The 20,054-nt window shown below is 38.7% G+C and overlaps 1 protein-coding gene and 1 long non-coding RNA gene across 4 annotated transcripts in view; one reads left to right on the forward strand and one right to left on the reverse strand.

Moving 5' to 3' along the window:
* The window catches only part of ADGRB3 (adhesion G protein-coupled receptor B3), a 726,064-nt gene extending 716,137 nt beyond the window's left edge, over positions 1–9,927 (reverse strand). For 2 of the 3 annotated variants that reach the window (XM_045069382.1, XM_004769290.3), the window contains exons 1-3: positions 9,187–9,927; positions 7,616–7,780; positions 5,745–6,516 (exon numbers count right to left, since the gene is read on the reverse strand). In XM_045069382.1, coding sequence (XP_044925317.1) covers positions 5,745–6,501 — 757 coding nt within the window. In that variant the 5' untranslated portion in view covers positions 6,502–6,516; positions 7,616–7,780; positions 9,187–9,927. The remainder of the gene's footprint in view (positions 1–5,744; positions 6,517–7,615; positions 7,781–9,186) is intronic. The other variant, XM_045069381.1, reaches the window with a different exon arrangement.
* A 97-nt stretch (positions 9,928–10,024) lies between these two features.
* LOC123388940 lies at positions 10,025–12,541 on the forward strand. The gene is made up of 3 exons (XR_006603455.1): positions 10,025–10,183; positions 10,483–10,696; positions 12,117–12,541. It is a non-coding gene; the product is annotated as an uncharacterized LOC123388940 (long non-coding RNA).
* The last annotated feature ends 7,513 nt before the right edge of the window (positions 12,542–20,054 follow it).

Consider the following 20,054-nt stretch of genomic DNA (forward strand, 5'->3'; position numbering starts at 1 on the left):
AAGTAGTAATACGGAGTAACAATTACGATGTGGAAGAGTAGATTCAAACTCGAAACAGTAGATTTTAAAACCCAGCAAAGATATTTTGAAAAATAAGAAAAGTTTATTTTTTTAATGAACATTGATTTGAGATCCAACAGCCACATGACTTTAGGTAATGTATGCCAGTTATTCTAAAGAATATTATATTTTATAAAAAGCCTTCAGTTTAACAATAAAATTGCTTCTATTAGGAAATGAAGTCCAGAAGGTAAAGCATGAAGCTGAACTCTAAATAAATTTAATTTCCTTGTCAATTTTAGGAAAAAACCCAACCTACAGTACATATATCTACAACTATCATAAAACCCACTGACATATCTTGACAGATGTGTACAAGCATGGAACATATGTGCACACACACAAATTTTCTTTTTTGTAAGATATTATTTATTTATTTGTCAGAGAGGGAGAGAGCACAAGTGGAGAGGCAAAGAGAGAGGGAGAAGCAGGTTCCCCACTGAGCAGGGAGCTTGATGAGGAACTCAGTTCCAGGACCCCGGGATCATGACCTAGCCAAAGGCTATCCCAAAGGTGGGATAGTCTTAACTGACTCAGTTAAGTCAGTCTTAACTGACTGAGCCACCCAGGCATCCCCACACACAAATTTTCATGTTACTATTTTAATTTATCACCCACAAAAAATAGGTTGCCATATAATGGAATTTTGTTTTATTAACAGATAGATAGATAAGATATCCTAAATTGTTTGTCAAAATTCAAAAATGGCAAAAATGAAAATTATGGCATTTTACTTGATCAGGACTATAATTTTAATGATATTCTACTCTTATTACATGTTACAGATTATTAAATAGGAGTGAATAACAGAAGCACTGAACTTGACATGCAAATCCTCCTTCCCTCTTTCTTGGAAAGAGTTTGCATGTTTGTCTTCAAACGGCTAGAGAGGACTGGGAAATGTCATTACTGTAGAAGTAATGCTAGAGTCAGAAAAGAGATACATAAAGAGAAATGAAAAGAGTTAAACAGAAACTGGCACATTTTCTTACCATTGTTTTTGTAGATAGTCATATGTAGAAAGTTATATGAACCACAAGTCTTGTAATATATATATTATATATAAATTAAGAATATTTTCTAATGGTTCCATCCTCTTGTTTAAAAAGTGATGTTAAATAATACGTTGAGATCAGAAACTGGCATAAATAACACATTAATGGAATAGGAATAAATAAATAAATAAATGGTAGCCATCTTCCCCTAAAAGACAGAAAGTAAAAAGTGGCCTCTTTCCCCAAATGAGGTAGTTTTATTCTTTTGATTGTAGCCCAAGTATTGCTATCTTTCCTATTGAGATCTTTTTTTGTTTTGATCATTTGACATTCAATATTTATTGAAGCTCTATTAAGAATGTCATAGACAACTGAAGACCCATTCTTTATGCTTGAAGAATTCCCAGGTCTAATGGAGGGAGACGGAAATATAAACAGAAAATACACCGCAAACCGCAGCATGATAAATGCTAGAACAGAAGTACAGTTCGTGCAGAGCACTATGGGATGCAGCCAAGGGGCAGAGAAACTCTCAGGCTCTGCATCTTCAAGGAACAACAGACTCAATATGCCCTTCTACATTCCAGTAGAGTGTGTGGGATCATGGCATTTACAAAGGAAGTAAGATTCAAGGACAGTAAAGAGGAAGGTGAAAGGTGCTGAGCCGTTCTGAGGGTAAAAAAAAGCAAGAGTCGAAAGAAATGAAAACACACTGAGACACAAATTGCTCTAGATGCACACACAACCCGGGGCTAGATTTTACACAGGCACATAGTGAGTCTTCCTGTTGGGTGACAGAATATCAAGGATTAGTACAGGCAAAGTGAAAAGACAAATGAGTATGTGTGTTCAGATTTCCTGGAATCTATACAGCGATCCCAATTTCCCTCCACATAAGTAGCACCATTGATGTAAGCAGGAAACAAAGGTTCCATTAAGGTTTATTATGTGACTTAGATACCCTGGTAGAGAATTTTTCTGCCAAAACTGTTTTAGTAGCTTATTTTAGGTGAAGTGGTAAGAAGTAAGATCTTATAGCACGTCTTATATTTCAACTAGTATTTCTATATATAATATATTTTAACTAATCCAGAATCATCTATGGTAGGAAAAAAAAAAAAGTCCTATAAAATCTAGTAAAGGCCTCAAGAATACAAGCCAGTACCTCCCAGACTTACATCTGAAAACCAGGTAACAGCAATATCATTTGAGCTTTCTTTAAGAAAAAAAAAAAAAAAAGTTATATACATTAAATTTAGACAGTTTTTTTTATATTGCCTGAAATAAGACATCATTATTTTAAAAGGCTTCATTTTGTCGGTTTACTTGTTTTTCAAATTTTCACATAAAAATTGGGGAATGGCAACTAAGTTTTTACAATCATATATCATCCTCAAATATGTCAAAAATGATCTTAAAAAACAAGATACTTAAATGTATTAGTACTTAACTAATTAATACTTTAATAAAACATCAGTCCAATTATTTACGTTTAGAATATATTCAAGATCACATTTGTAATCGCTGGTGTCATCACTACAAACAGTGGTAGTTTTCTTCTTGCTGTTTTCTGGCTATGAAATTCTTCAGTACATGAATGTATTATTAACAGACATTTTAGTAGAAATCCTACGTCAACAAAATTAACAGCTCAGTCCTGGGAGCCTATAATTTCCTCAAATACTAACTAAATATGATTTTGTGATTTCAATGGACACATTCAAAATATTCAGCATTTGGTACACCACTCCCATCACCACCAGCACCGCACAAAACAACCTAGAATTGCATCTATTGCATGTAAAGAGTCTTCTGTCCAATTTGTGCCACTTCTGTGATGTAATGGATGTGGAAAATATTTCCACTCAAGGTTTTCAGTACTTATTACAGTGAATAAAAAAGAAGTGAAGAAAAACTATGGCAAAAAAAAAAAAAGAAAAAGAAAAAGAAAAACTATGGAGAATAATTGTGTATTTATTCCCTTAATGACTTATAGGATAGTCTATTTTTCTATAGAAAATGGAAATCATTTATTAATGTAAAATGTAAGTAGAATTTTTAAAGACTTATTTTAAAACCTGGGATTACACGTTACCATATAAAGTAAAGACATTTTGGAATAAAATTAAGTATGAGTAGCATAACTGTATCTAATTATTAACCTCTAACCTTGTTAATATCCTTATGTGGTAGTTTATTTGAAATGGTATTAAATAATTCTTTCATAAGATTTTACATAGCATTTATATAAAACATTTAAGATTTAATATATTTTGCATAAATCTTACTAAATTAAGAGTCTGCAAAATTTTCACGTTCTTTTCCTACAACATGGCATAGTCAAAAAGGTCTTCTTTGAATGAGGTAAGGAATGCTGAATATATAAGAACTACTTATAAACGCATCAGCTACAATTATGTCATCAGGAATTACTTATCCTTACCTTTCTGACTCAGAATACCCAAACAATTAAAGGACACACATTTAGAATAAAGAGAATACAGACTGTTCCATTTTACTGATACAGCATATATTCTTCTCCTATTATATAAAGTTTTCCTAGTTCAGTTCTATTAACACGATAACAATTTTAACATAATCACTTATTTATTTTGGAGCTATTCCTTTCTCATTTTGCCAGCTAATTAGCCAAAAGACATAGACATGGTCCCACATGTTATACATCGAATGTCTAAAATCACTCATATTCTTACTCATTTACAAAACAAATGACAATCGAGTCCAACTTCTGTAAATCCTAGCACTGTTTCAACCTACATCTCACGATCATGAACTGCAAAATCTTTGAAAATCATGCTTAATGCGCACACAACTTTGTTTTCGTGACTTGCTACCATTCATAAAAAAAAAATTCCAAAACTAGATTCACTTTCCCACTCCTCACGGGCAATTTCATGACAGAATTCTAACCACCGATAAAAGAGATTCTAGATTTTATTAAAACAGCAATAAAACAAACAGACAAATACTAGTTTCTGGTGTTAATTGTCTTATTAGCCAGCCTGTAGCATCACATTTTCTGTGTGTACTGTAGCTTCTTATTCTAGGGGACACTAATTAGTTTTAAATGGTGTTAAATACCATCCCTGCAGTTGGAAGTGCTTCTCTGGGATTTTTACTAGAGAAAAGAACTCCTGTAATTTAAAACCACTTTGTTTTCTTCAGCCACAGCTGTTAGTGAAACACTGACCTGTAGAAATCTTAAAGGTTTTCAACCCTCTCTCATTGCCATTAGTCTGCATTTATCTTCTAACACATCTTCTCCCCGTGTACTATTGCTCTTCCATAATCCCCATCCCCCAAATTGCTTTCAGCAGAGAAACCGCATCTAGCTAGTTAAGCCCTTCTCTCTCCCTCCCACCCCCACCCCTTACAAAGCCTTGGCTACTCTTAAAGAAAATTCTCCAACAACGTGTCAATTTTATATTGGCCACAAAGACAACTTCTGTTGGGGGAGGGGGAGGAAAGAGGGACTGGAGCTTGGCTGTCCCTTTCCACAGACAGGGATCTTTGTGGCAATCAGAAAACATTTCCTGCATAAAAAATCAACACACTCTCTAGTTGCAGGGTGGGGGATGGAGAAGGAATACGCATCAGCCCTGTCCTCAAAGGAATGGAACACATCCGTTAACCTTCCAAACAGGAAAGTCATTTTTCTCAAAAATATGTCAGCTTTCTTGCATTATTAAACGTAATCCACAATCTGAAATACTCTAGTAGCTCCCCCACTGGGGACTGGGAGAAAGCTATAAATCACTCCTGTACTTTTTTCTTTTTCCTCTGCATTTCCGTTGCACTATTTGTTCCATCCAGTTCATCTCTGACACGCTCCTCGTGTATATCAACAAGGGACCAAGGAGAGCAAAAATCACGCAAGAGGGCAATGAGGTTTTACAAGATCAGCCTGTGCTTTAATTCTACCTGCCTCCAAGTGGCTTCACAGCAAGGAGACCCCAGAGTTTGCGCTTGAAAGAGCAAGCACACGGGATTTATTGTGTGAAGCACTTTTTTTTTTTTTTTTTTTCAATTATAGGGCCGTCGGGGAGGGGGACACGCTTGTCTTCAGGTGTCTGAAAGTCATTTAGTCCACACAGGCACTTTACTGAGTTTGTGTCATCTTTTAGTCCTGCTTCCCCCACGTGGGGCAGTACAGCTAAAGGGGTTTTGGTTGACACAGTGAGACAGAGAGGGCAAAGGGGAGAGGAAGGGAAGTGTACTTTTTACAGGGCTGTAGCATCAAGTAGATATCCTACAAATCCCTTTCAAGGAATGTGTCTGAGAGCGTGATGGTGAAGAGGTAGATTCTCCCCGAGGGGCTGCAGCCAATAAAGACCCCCGCCCCCACCTCAGCAACCTCCACTGCAAACTGGCTCCACGTTTTTGACACACGACCAGGGCATCTTGATGAGGGCTTTCCTACCCTCGCCGCCCCATTCTAAAATCCTGGAACCCAAAACTAGCCTAAGAGACCTTCACTAGTGAAGATCACAAATCAAAAGACTTCAAAGATGACAGAGTTAAAGACCAAAGATTAAGCCCTTGTGTTGAAATAGCACAAGATGAGAGAGTTAAAGACCAAAGATTAAGCCCTTGTGTTGAAGTAGCACATCTTAATGCCATTTCCCAACACCCCTCCCTCCCATCTCCCCCTTTCTGCTGGGCACTTACCTTCTTTGGGCGGTCGCTTGGCCTCCCTGGTAAGATTGCAGACCTGGGTAGTTTGCAGCTCCTGGGTCAGGCAGCCCTCGGTCTGCTCATTCAGGGGTAACACCACGTTATTTAACAAAACCAGCGACTGGTCGTCGATCCCCCACTCTCCCAAATGCTGAGGACAGGTGCATTTTGTATACATGATCCCACATGATTCCGTTCTCCCATTTTCTGATTTTAAGCAGCTCTCCAGCCAAGTGCATAATACATGGCAACCAAACTGGCTCGGGCTCACCTTGTTCAATACCAAAAACTCAAAAAAAGATTTCTGATCTTCTTCCCCTTTTTTCTGTAATCCTGGGAAATTGGTTGGAAACACCCGACGTATTTGAATAAAATTTTTATCATACTGTAGAAAAACGAAAGCATTCTTGGAATCGCAGAGTTGCATTATAGAATGATTCTTTCTTAAAAGATCCTTTATTTTTTCATGGGAAAAATGATCAAACTGATAAGCCAAGAGGGAAAAGTTAGAGCAGCTAAGGTCCTTTTTGGAAAATTTCAGGTAAATGCTATATTTGGTTGGATCTGGATTTTCCAGCGTCCAAGTGCAGTTTGTAAAGTTTTTGGGAAACATTTCACTTACAGAATACGATCCATAAATGACTCCCTTCACCAAAGTTGAACACCAGAAGTCTTGGGCAGCATTAAATCCAAACATAACCAGGAGATAGGTGGAAAATATATAAATCAGCAGGTTACGAACAGCCTTCATCCTATGTCATTTGGCCTGTAAAAATGGCAATGAAAGTAAAATGCAAGTAGGAGTCTACGCACATTTAAAAAAGAAACTCCTTCCAATATTACAGCCAGCTGTTTTCAAGATTTCAGTAAAAAATCCTTGTTAAAAGAAGGGCAGGTAATTTTTTTTTTTTATTTTATAACGCTAGGAAATTATCTGTTGCTGTGTGAACAGCGCCCTCACGTGGTCATTCACAATGGCCAAATTCCCCACATTCAATTTAAAAATAATATTTAATAGATGATTAACAGGAATGCTCTAATTTATCTACCAGGATGTCCTCCAAGTGAATTATGATTCTATTGAAAGAAGAGGAAAACATATATTTTTAAAATATCATAACCTAAATTTTAATTTTTGAAATATTTTTAAGCAACATATACAACATTTTCTCTCATTCGGCCTACAGTAAACATCATCACACAAAATCTAATCTGATAATCTAGGAACAGCTGTCATCACATTATTTCTTTTATCTTAAATATGGAAAGCAATTTCTATAAAGGATAACCACAATTTTAAAAAACATGAAAGATAATTTGTTGAGGATGAAACATCATCTCCCAAATGTCCATACTTGTCTTTGCAGGGACCACCATGTGAACTGATGGGAATTCCTGTGCAAAAACACTGGCATTCATGTGGATTAATAGAATTTTAAAACCATCATCTGAGAAAGGGCATAGATGGGTAGATACAGGGGAAAGACTTGTTGTTCAACATCACCAGTGAGAACCAGGATTTAAGGCAGTCATTTCAATGTGACATGCCCTCTTGGGATACATAAAGTGGATCACTGTATTAGTATCTGTATCCAAAGGCGATGTCAATGAAAAAATCCCAGAACCACAGTAATTGAGCCGGCTTCAGCCTTTTAATTTTTTTTTTTTTAATTAGGGCTATTTTATCTAGAGTTATCTACTGTAATTTAAGATTTACACATGGTAGATAAAAGACATGAGCATTTTCTTTCCTAGCAGATTTCAATTACTGAATTGCTCTCTTTCCAACAAGAGCTCCAAAGCTCCTTTTCTTTATATTTTTTAACCTGGCCTTGCATAATAAAGTAATCCTTGGTTATATTTACCTCTGTAAGTTGTTATCCAAAAATAACTCGAATTTTTTCAGCTTTAACCTTTAAGAAGTTATTTCTTAGAATAAATGACACTGCTTTTTTGTTTAGCCTTTGAGCTGAGAAAAGTGATGCCAAGTTAATTATAAAAGTCTTTAGGCTGCAGTCTCTTCCACTGTTCTGTAAACAGAGACAGACATACAGACATATAGACAGTTAAGAGTTTTCATGTCTTTGCCTGGGTCCTCTCTGAACCAAAGGATAAAACCCTCTTCCTTCCCATTGCATAACACACACCAACGCATGCACACAAATACCAGTGACCGAAGTCCCTGAAGATAGATCTGCATTTTCCAGATCATAATTCAAATTCTATGTCTTGATATAGGAGAAAACAGCCCCAACTCTAAATCTCTATATAGCAGCAGTTTAAAATAACATCAGAACTGCTGGGACTATCAAAACAGCGTTCTCTCTTTCAAGCATACAGCTCAATGAATAATGCATTTTCTTCTTGATAAAATAAAGCAATGAGCATTTAAAGGTTAAAAAATTGGTAAAGTTGCAGGAAATTTTGGAAATAATTTCCTCTTTTTTTGCTGTAGCACTTTGCAGGCAATGCAGGTCTGCGCAGTGTTCTTCAGGATAGAGTGTAGGCGTTGAGAGCCAATGTGACAATAAGTGTCTAAATTAGGAATTCCATCCATGAAAGGGGGCTTCATTTTATAAGAGGTAACTCAAAAAGAGGTCGTATTTCTTTTCCTAATGAAATCCGGTACTTTTGCTTCCATTTATTTGACAGCGCATGTCTGCATTGCTGTGCTCATCAAGGATTAGAAAGAGTGAGGAAATAGCTCTGATTTCACTTTCAAGCTTGCTCAAGAGAGCCCCCTCAACATAATGCTCTTTATTTTAATCCTTAAGCCTTGGTATACGGAGCCTTGTTTTATGCTAAAGAATCAAAAATGAATCATTGAACTCTGCCGTTCCCCCAACCCCCGCCCTCGACTGCAGGGCCAGTTCAAACAATTGTATTTCCCTTTTTTAAGAAAGAAAGAATGGGGTGGGGGGTGTCTAAGGGACGGCTACCAAGGTCTCAAGGATGTTGTATTTATTTATTTATTTATTTATTTGTCGCCTGCTGAGAAGCAAACCGGCATTTAGTTTAGCTATTCTCAAAAACTGCTTTTCTGGGTGACACTTTAGTTTAGTCGAACATAGACGGCGCCATCACTCCACTATTTTTTTTTCCCCCAATAGAAGACCCACTGCCTCCCCTTCTCTTAACTTCCTTCTAACCTAAAAATTTCTCCCCATAAAATCACCCCGATCACACACAACCCTCAGATTTTCTAGGTCTCCCTGTCTATTCCTTCCGACCCAGCACATCTCTGGAAAAACAGACTTCTCTAACTTTTCAACTGCGGCGTTTAAGTAAATGCAGACAGTCGGGTTTCCTCGCAGCCCCTCCATCTGCCAGCAACAGCCTTTCCTCTCCGTGTCCTCCCTCCGCACACACCTAGACGGAGAGCTCCTCGCCGGCGACCCCTGGCAGAGGGAAGGTGACCCCGGACCCCCTTCCTTACCTTCCACTCCGAAAGCTCAGGGAGGCTCTTGCTCTAAGACACCAGCACCGGCACGCGTCCCAGCAACAGTGACGGAGAGACTCCCCTTCGGTCCCAATCACCGTTGCCCATTTTCCCCGGCTCAGCTTCAAAAATCAGGATTTATTTTTTAAAATGCACACTTAAGAGAAGCAAAAGATGGGGGCGGGGGATCCAAAGAGGGGAGCGGTAGGAGAAAAAAGCCCCCAGGACCCCGGAGCCTGACGCCGTATCCAACTGAATCCAACCTCCAACGGAGGTGGGGGGGGGCGCGGGCGGGGGAGAAGCCCCCCGTAGAGAGACTCTGAGGAAACAAACAAACAAAAAAATGCAAGTGGCTTAAAGGCGAGGATCTGTTTGATCAAATCCACCCCCAACAAACCGAATAGCCAAGAAGCAAAGAAAGCGCTGAGACGAGAAGTGACCGGCGACAGCAGCGGCTGCTAAGGCAGATTTGTTGGGGCGGTGGGTTTATTACAGGAGTATTCGTGGTCGGATCGGAAGGCTCAAGCTTATGCTTTTTCCTCTTTCCGCTTTCCTCCCTCCTCCTCCTCCTCCTCCCCCCCGCAGGTACTGATGGACGGACCGCGACTAAAGAGAGGGGGGAAAAAATCCTTGGCTGGTGATGTCGGAAAGCTGTTTGAATGCCCAGCGAGGAGGGGCGCGAGAGGGAGCGAGATAGTAAAGCTCTGTCTCGGGTGTGCGCGCCGGCGCGCGGCGCTCGCTCTCCCTGGGGCGCGCGCGAGGGAGGGGGTGCGCGTCCCCGGGGGTGCGCGCGCGCGGCGCGCGCCGGTCTCCCGCGTGCTCGTGCGCGCGCGCGTCCCCGGGCGCCGCGCGCCCCGTGCTGGCGCCCGTGCCGTGCGCCCGGCGGCCGGCCCGAGGCTCGAGGAGCGCGGCGCGCCGGCTGTGCCTTCCCGGAGTGGTGCCTCCCGAGGGCGCGGGCGGGTGTGTGTGAGAGAAGAGGAGGGAAAGCGGCGGGGTGAGAAAGGAGGGAGGCCCGGCGGGAGGGCGGGAGAGAGGCGGGCGGGAGGTGGGGGGGCTCCTCGGTGCTCCAGCCAGGGCCGCGGTGAGCCTGCACGTCACGGCTACTCAAAACCAAGCACGTCCCGAAAGCAGTATTTTCTGCGTCTGGGAGGTTTTTGCATCCTCAGTTCCCACCGCTGGGGCTGGCGGCGACCGACTGTAAGAGAAACTCACTAGGGGGGGTGCGGAGGACTGGAAGGAGACTCTGCCCGGTGGGAAGTAAATACTGGACTTGATCGTCTTTCTTTCTTTCAGCCTGAACTTGTCGCAGCTGAAGAGCTGTCATTTCAGCACCGGGATTCAGATGAATTGATCCGGTCCTCAGCGGAGGGGGCATATCTCGGCTCCTGAAACGCTGCGTGTCCCTCTGGCTGGAACAATACTAGTTTTTCTCAGCGAGGCTGCAATTAACATCTTATTTGTTCTGGCTAGATACAGACTTTGTCAGGACCGCGGTGCGGCGACTGAGGTTGGGCATCTTGCATTGCTTTCTGCATGGCAATGGGATCGTGGTTGTGGGGTCTAAACTTTTGTTTTCTTAATGTATCTGATTCCTTTTCAAGTTTCCCTAGTAACAGGTTTGTGGACAGGGGTAGAAAAAAAAAGAAAAAGAAAACGAGGGAAATGGGGAGGAAAGGCTACCAGAGTCTCAATTTAGCAGCCAAAAAAAAAAAAAAAAAAAAAAAAAAAAGATAAATTTCCCCATCTTTATTTAGCCCCCTGGACCGTTGGCTGACAAGCATTTGATGAGCGAGCTTCAGATACAATGCTGCAAAAGGTCATTCGCCTACTGATTATGTCTCTACTTGTAAACGCAGTTGGTGGTTTGCAAAACAAGTGGCAAAATAGTGTGGTAATATGGTGAGGCAGACCGCAAGGGGTAATTCATATATAAAGTGTCTCAGTCTTTCTAAGGGTGAGTGGCTTAAGCAGCAGGTGAAGTGGAATAAAACAGATTTCCATCATTTTTTCTCTGTACTCTTTCGGCATTTTTCTTCCTCTTGTTGTTCCTCTCCCTTGGGGCAAATGGAGAGTGAAGAACATCATTTTAAAAGAGGACCACAGGGAAAACAGAAAGGTGCCAATGATCTTTTATTCACTGAAGTTGTTTGAAATATTAAAATTGGCCCTTTACTTCTTAATACATATTAATGGAGTGACCCTCTTCAAGGCTTTCTCTTCTAGGACAAGTGTTCAGAATAACATTCTGTAAGGGAAACAGTTAATCATTCCCCAACCAACAAGCTTTAACCATGTTCCAGGAACATTCACTGTCTGAGAGAGCAGCCTGTGTGGCGTTGGTGTTGTGTCATTTTTGGTTCATTACAATATTTTTTATTCATTTAGGGGAATGTGAAAGGAAAATAAGATTTATATCTAGGGCATAATCCAAAACATTGTGTCTGAAGCAAAAACATTTTCTTTTAAAAACAAACAACATTCAGCAATACAAAGGAGAATCACCTTTCTTCTATTTCAACTTCCGTAGAGATTATAATTATGGTATTTGCAAGACATTTTGGTCAGTTCTGTTATTTTGCCACAAGCGAATATAGAGATTAATGACAAATGCTCCAAAATGGGAAAAAGGAGAGGAAACAATGTGAGGTTTAGATATATATCTATCTTGCATCTAGTAATTTCTCACATTATCTTCAAACACTGTGCTTTTGATGTTTCTTAGAAAAATCTTAAAGTCATGACACAGTAACATAAGAATAACAGCTGAAAGGGACAATTTAAAAAGACTTAATCCTAAATGGAAAGGAGTACTCATTCCCAGGTTCATTTATATTCAAGTAGAACACAGGGCTGGGTCAGGGAGAAAGCCACCCTTAATAAAGCACTTCACCCTTCACACTGTTTCCCATAACCTTCATAAATTGCAGGCTACTGAGCCAGCCTAATGATGATCCTGCTGAGGTATATTTATAGCAGATGATTTGTGGATGATAAATACGCCAAGCAAGACACCATCTCCAGTAACCCCAGGCTGGTCTGACTTCCTCAGGGGGTCATAATCAAGAATCACGAAAAGAATCATATATGGAGAATCTGGTCTCTGGACCCTGACAACAGCACAATCCAAAGGCAAAGCAAGGAAGAACCACCCTGATTCATGTCTGCACTATGTTCCATGTGAAAGCACCGCTGACATACTGACCCAACAATAAAAAGAGCAGCAGTTTACACACTGTAGCCTCTCTGTGTCCTTTCCTCCCTATTGAGATTGGTCTGTTTTTATGCTTTAATACATTTTAAAAGTCACCATTTCAGATTACAATTATGAGCCTTCATTTGCCTCTCACACGTGCCTGGCTGTATCTGTGTACATACGTTGGTATGTATACAAACACAGACCCATAATTTACACATACACACACTATGTATACATGTGTGTATATATGCATACATTTTATATTAAGTGCATTCACATACATGTATATATGATGTGTTCATTTATATTTCAGTTATTACACATGTATTTGGAAGCATGGTTTCACTAGGTTCCTTTTTAATTTTCTTTAGTAATAAAGTAGTCTCACCCCCAAACTTCCAGATTAATTGTATAAACTAATTTTCACTTAAGTTTCCTTGCCAACTTTCAAAAGGACTATTAAGAAACCAGTGTTAACACATCAGAATATAAACTTGTATTTAAAATTGGCCCAAGCATGTAAAGTTGAAGTCTTTTAAATGTATCTCTCCTACTATTTATACATTTTTAAAGATTACTTCAGAGGAATGAGATTTCCAAGTATAATCTTACTCTTTCGTTGCTTTTTATTTTTTGCAGTTTTCTCCTTCTATCTTTGGGGGGGAAAAAAAGAGCCCCATCTTCCAGGATCATTGCTAAATTCAGTATCACCTGCACAATTCTTGGACTCAAATGACAAGAATATGTTTTGAATATGCTTACTTAGTTCTAGAAAGTGTTTTCTTCCCCCTCACCCTTTTCTCTCATAGTCTTGCAATATTAATATATTACCACTTTCAAATTTTAGAACTTTTCTTCAGTAAGGCTTTGAAAAGTACAAACGGACAGCTGGGTGGCTTAGTTGGTTAAATGTCCGACTCTTGATCTCAGCTCAGGTCTTGAGCTCAGGGTTGTAAGATAAATAAAAAAGAAATAAATAAAATTTAAAAATGTAAAGAAAAGCACAAATAAGTTTGTAGATTATTCCTTTTCAATACGCTTTAATTTTTCAATACTTAATGTCTCCAGTACACACCCACAGACTTTGAAAAACCACTAATTCCAAAATGAAAGGAAATTAATGTAACAACTTCAGAGATATGAACCTTAACTATTATTTACTATGGTCAACTAATATATTAATATTTTGTGTTAATAAATGATCAAAATAGGGGCACCTGGGTGACTCAGTGGGTTAAGGCCTCTTCCTTCAGCTCAGGTCATGATCTCAGGGTCCTGGGGTCGGAGCCCCACATCAGGCTCCCTGCTCAGCAGAGAGCCTGCTTCCCCCTCTCTCTCTTTGCCTGCCTCTATGCCTACTTGTGATCTCTGTCTGTCAAACAAATAAATAAAATCTTAAAAAAATAAAATAAAATAAATGATCAAAATACTACATGATTAAATGGGTGAGTGCGTACCTTATGCCTAAAGTTAGCATATTTACTATGAACTGAAAGAACTTCTCCATATTCTTCTTTCTCCTCCTCCCCTTACTCTTCTTCTTCCCCTTCTTCTTTCTTCTTATTATGAAATAATGAAATTTCTCAGGAAAAAAGCTGATTCTTCTCAGTTCCCTATCTAAAAACAAATTGACCATTTTCTAATCGGACATCCCAGAATAGAAACTACGTGACAGAAGTCCTTAAAAAAAAAAAAAAAAAAAAAAAAAAAAAAAAAGGAAGAAGAAGGGTAGACTAGAACAAAGGGATATGTGAAATGATGGTTATCCTGGGCTAGTTAGTCCAACCTTGCCCCATCCACTCATAGCCAGAGGAGTTGTTTTTTTTTTTTTTTTTTTTTAATTGTATTCATTTATTTGACAGAGAGAAAGACCACAAAGAGGCAGAGAGGCAGAGAGAGAGAGAGGGAGAAGCAGGCTCCCCACGGAGCAGAGAGCCTGATGCGGGGCTCGATCCCAGGATCCTGAGACCGTGACCTGAGCCGAAGGCAGAGGCTTAACCCACTGAGCCACCCAGGTGCCCTGCCAGAGCAGTTTTTAACCAGAGGCCGTTTGCATCAAATTTCCATTTTTACCATTCTTTCCCTCTACAATGACACATGTAAAACACTTAAATTGGTAAAAGGTTTTAGCCATCAATTACCAAGACTTCACTTGGGATTCAGGAAATGCCATGGGTAAGGTAACACATAATGTCACTTTTGTGTGTTGTACAAGTGTCTTGGAAAATATGACTTCAGAAGCTCAGAATATGTTTGCGGTTAAATAGAAATTCACTCCCCAATTGTTCCCTTGTCAGTAGTTTTTATCTACTTATTTATATAAAAGTTGCTATATTTATACCTCTTCCTTTAATTCCTAGGATTTCAAATAAACTAGAAATGAAGGTTCTTCATTTTTACCCTGAATCTGATACTAGTTATATATCTAGTTATGGACAAGAAACTGTGTACTCTCTGGACTTTGGTTTCTTACAGGAAAGGGCTTGACTATGGTTCCTCTTCATATCTTCTAAATAAAACAAGGCATCTCACAAGGCAGGGAAGCAATGAGAGAAAAATGCAACAAAATTCTAGGCTGGGAAGAATCAAAACAGTTTCTTTCACTCAAACATTGGAAATGCTATACTCTGTCTTAATTTTTAAGACCTGCATAGCTTTACCAGCTTTACCCTTCCTTCCGGGCTGCCACCTGCTAATGCAGACAACTCATTACATTCTTAGCCTTCCCTCACTGTGATCAATTTTTTTTTCCCCTCTTGGATTGAGTCCCAACCCTATGAACAATGATGATAAGAACTTAAGTTGTAAGGACCTGCATATCTGTTGACCTGAATCAACACCAGAGATTGAGGTCTATTGATCACCTATTATTTCTGAACTCTTGGGTCTCTCCAGCTCTGTACCTTACCAGTCCTGACTCATTCTTCGTACCATTTCTCTTCCCACCAGATTCCCTCACTTGGACTTTTAGATCTCTTTTCTCTTTTATCCCAACACACCTTTATGCAGAATGTTCTCTCTATATCTTCTGCTGACTAAAGCCTGTTATTTTGTGAGGACATGGCATTCTCTTGCAACCATGTCAAGTGGAACATGCATGTTTCTCCCATATTCTGATTAACTGGGTTTATGGGTAGATGGGGTTTCTTTGTTGCTTATTACTGGTTTTGAATATTTACTTCTTATCTCACTTTTATATCCCTTTTTCTTGGAGGTTATATAATTTTCCTTTGGTAGCCTCACCTCTTCCTTTTTGCTCTCTTCTTACTGACTTACAAATTTTGCTTTTTATTCATGCAATCTTTTAGCCACTCAGTTTTTCTCTCCATCCAGCTTCCAGTCTTCTCATGTTTTCAGCATCCATGTAGACGGCTTATATGGCATATGTCTATCTTTTCAGATCAATTTCTGTATTTCCTTCATACCAACTCAACCACATTTTCCTGTGGTCTTAAACTAAAGAGGTCATAACCAATGACTGCACCACCTCCAATATTTCAAATTTAATTTTCCAATTCTATACCTATTGTCTCCTACTTTTGTAAACTCACCTGGTCAATGACCACATGGAGTCAAGTTTTCCAGAAAATTCAGATCTTTAATCCATTCCCACTATTTTCTTCTCCTGTCTTTTCTTTCCTCCTTATCCACTGTGATAGGCAGCCTCTTAACATGTCCCTCAATAATCCCTACTTCTTGTTATTCATGCCTTTGTGCAATCATCTCCACTTGAGAGTAAGCTAGCTTTAGATACTAGCTTCTACTGAGCAGGCAGCAGTGATAGGATGTCGCTTCCATGTTTAGGATATAAAATGACTGTCTTCCATCTTGGGAGCTCTTTCACTCTTCCTTATAGCACTCATCTGAGGTTAAGCCCCTTGCCCTGTTGTGAGACAGCCCTATGGAGAACCACAAGTGACTTAGATTAGAAGCTTATCTTCCAAGCCTGTCAATAGCTATGTGCGTGAACTTGGAAGTGAGATTGTGAGATGTCCTGGACAATATCTTGGTAGTAGCCTCATGAAAGCCTTTGAATGAGAACCACTCAGCTAAGCAGCTCCTGGTTTCCTGATCTGCAGACACTATATGATATCAAATGTTTATTGTTTCCAATTGCTAAGTTTGGGGATAACGTTTTATATAACCATAGGTAACTAATGCATATTCTGTGGATTTCAGCCAATTATTATAATAATTTACTTATGACTTTCAACTTTCTGTTACATTTCCATGGCTGAATCACTGTGCATACTGTACTGTACTCAACCACTGACTCTGAGCCACACCCATGAAGAACAACACTGGTGAAGAAATTCACACCCTTAGGCAACCTGATGTCTCAATGTATTCATAATCACCAGGTTCATATGGCCTCACCACAAAGGCTGTCACTTGTAACTTTCACTTATGAGCTCACTCTCCTATTATACCCAATGAATATTTTGTAACTTTTCCTTGATTATTAAATATTAAATCTTCCCTTCGACTCTTCAATTCTGATAACTTTCTTTATTCTTCACTTATAAAACAGATGTAATCATATGGGAACTCCCTCATCTTACATAATAAAATCATTAAACCTATGTCTTTGCCTGTTTTCTCCTTTCTTATAGTCTCTACAGAGATATTGCTCTTATCTCAAAAGCTATGCCCTCCATAGGTATCTTAGATTTCTATTGTTTCTCACACAACCAAAAATCTTTCCCTCTCTCTTGGATCATTTATATCAGTATGCAGATATTTTAAAGCAATATGGCCATTCTGTAACAATTTTTAATTAACAATCCTTATTTCTTATTTCCCCTTCATAACTAATCTTTTAAAAAAGTCTATCATAACTACTTCATTTCCTCACTTCTTTCTCATTTCTCAATTCCTTCTAATTGGCTTCCAGCCTCACTGTTCCACTGAAAAAGTTCTGGCCAAGGTGACTAAAGGCCTTCATGTTGCCAAGTTCATAGGTAAATTTCTTTTTTCATTTACTCTGACTTTTAACACTATTTTTCTTCCTATACCACTTCTTTCCATCTTGATTCCAGTTTTACCATACCCTTCTAGACCTCACTGACTTTGCAGTCACTTTTTGTTTTTGACCATAAAATGCCAGTTCCTTAGGGATAACTGTTAAATCTAATTCCCTCATTTCTCTACCATCTCTCCCTTAGTGATCTAATACATCCTTTAATACCAAATGGTACTATAAGAAAGTATATACAGCTGAGTAATATTTCATTGTATACATACACCTTTTCTTTTTTATCCATTCACTTATCCATGGACACTTGGGTTGCTTCCATAAAGCAGCTATTGTAAATAATGATGCAATAAACTAAACATAGGGGTGAATATATCTTCTTGGAATTAGTGTTTTCATATTCTTTGGGTAAATACCCAGTAGTAGAATTAGTGGATCATACACTAATTCTAGTTTTCATTTTCTGAAGATCCTCCATCATCTTTTCCACAATAGATGTACCAGTTAGCTTTGTTAACAACAATGCATAAAGGTTTCTTTTTCTCCATATCCTTGCCAACACCCATTGTTTCTTGTTTTTTATTTCAGCCAGTCTGACAGGTGTGAGGTGATGTATCTCATTATAGTTTTGATTTGCATATCCCTAATGATGAGTGATATTGAGCATCTTTTCATGTGTCTGTTGGCCATCTATATGTCTTCTCTGGAGATGGAATATTACTCAGCCATAAAAAGGATGAAATCTTGTCATTTGCAACAACATGAATGGATCTAGAGAGTGGGCTAAGTGAAATGAGTCAGTCAGAGAAAGACAAATACCATATAATCTCATTCACATGTGAAATTTAAGAAACAAAACAAATGAACAAAGAAAAAAAGAAACAAACCAAAAAAAAAAAAAAAAAACCAGACTCAACTCTAGAGAACAAATTGGTGGTTACCAGAGCTGAGATAGGTGAGGAGAAGGTGAAATAGGTGATGGGGATTAAAGAGTACACTTATCATGATGAACACTGAGTAATGTAGAGAATTACTGAATCACTACATTGTACACCTGAAATTAATATAATAATCTATGTTTAGTATCCTGGAATTAAAATATAAATATATAAATAAATAAAATAAAAAAATAATGTATATGCACATACACTGTTACATACAAACACATAGTCACACACATGTATTTCTTTAGCTAGAAAAACTCTTCTGAGCGCTAGATTTTTAGGTAGTCAGTTATCTGATTGATATCTTACAGTCTCATATCTCTCAGTCTCACAGTCATTTCAGATTTAAGGTAATCAAAACAAAACTGATTACTCCAAAAAGATGTGTTCTCCCTCCATCTTCCCATCACAGGAAATAATACCACTATCCCACCCAATTATTCATCCTATAAACATGGGAATTTTGCTTTCTGCCTCTTTTCTATCACTCTCACATTCAATCCCTTGATGAATGCTACCTGTTCCATGTTTTATTAGTTTGCTAGGACTGCCATAACAAAATATCACAACCTGGATGGCTTAAACAACAGCCATTTATTTTCTCACAGTTGTGGAGACTACAATCCAAGGTCAATGTGACAGCATAGTGGATTTTCTCTGAGATCTCTTCATGGCTTGCAAATGGCCATGCTCTTGCTGTTTCTTCTCATGGTGGTCCCACTATGTCGCTATACCTCTGGTGTCTCTGCATTTCCCAATCTCTCTCTCTCTCTTTTTTTTTTTTTATAAGGACACCAGTCCGATTGAATGGGGGCCCACACCTCATTTTAATTCAATTACCTTTTTAAAGATTTTATCTCCAAAGACAATCACATTCTATTATACTAAAGGTAGAGAGTCAACATATGAATTTGGGGAGGAAAGAAACTAAACCTTTAACCCACTTCAAACATATACATTTCAATTCTAACATTCCTTTCCTTTTCACTGCCATCTTTCTCTCCAAAGCATGTAGCTTTTCCCTAGCCTCATGTAATAACCTCCCACCTGGTGTTAAATATTCTTTTTTAATTTACTCTCAATCAATTTTGGTCAAAGGGAAAAAAAATTAGGTCCTTTCAAAAAAATGTTGAAAATCTTTTTGTTTCATTTTTTTAACACTATTACTAGTGGCACATATAATAAATCCAACCCCTTAATCATGGCCCACAGTGCCTTGCATCATCTGATGCTTGTTTCGCTTTCATCCTGAGCCACCCTACTGCTTACTTATGATGCTCAAGTTGTATTAACCTTTTTCTGTGCCTAAAAGACACCATTCCCCCCCCCTATATATAGCTTTCCTATATAAGGAATGATCTTTCTTTCTCTTGCTGTTGGGATGACATTCATTGGCTATACTTGTCTCATCCTTCAGATTTCTTTTTGAAAATTCTTTTTCTTTTCCAATTTTTTATTTAAATTCTAGTTTGTTAACATAAAGTGTAATATTGGTTTCAGTAGTAGAATTTAGTGATTCATCACTTACATATAATACTCGGTAATCAACACAAGTACCTTCCTTCATATCCATCACACATTTGGCCCATTTCCTGCCCACCTCCCCTCCGTCAACCCTCAGTTTGTTCTCTATAGTTAAGATTCTCTTAAGAGTTCCCTCTCTCTTGTTTTTCACTTCTCCTATATTCATCTGTTTTGTTTCTTAAATTCCACAAATGAGTGAAAACATATAGTATTTGTCTTCCTCTGA

This window comes from Mustela putorius, unplaced genomic scaffold (genome assembly GCF_011764305.1).
Source record: "Mustela putorius furo isolate JIRA1106 unplaced genomic scaffold, ASM1176430v1.1 tig00003927_pilon_pilon_pilon, whole genome shotgun sequence".
NCBI lineage: Eukaryota > Metazoa > Chordata > Mammalia > Carnivora > Mustelidae > Mustela > Mustela putorius.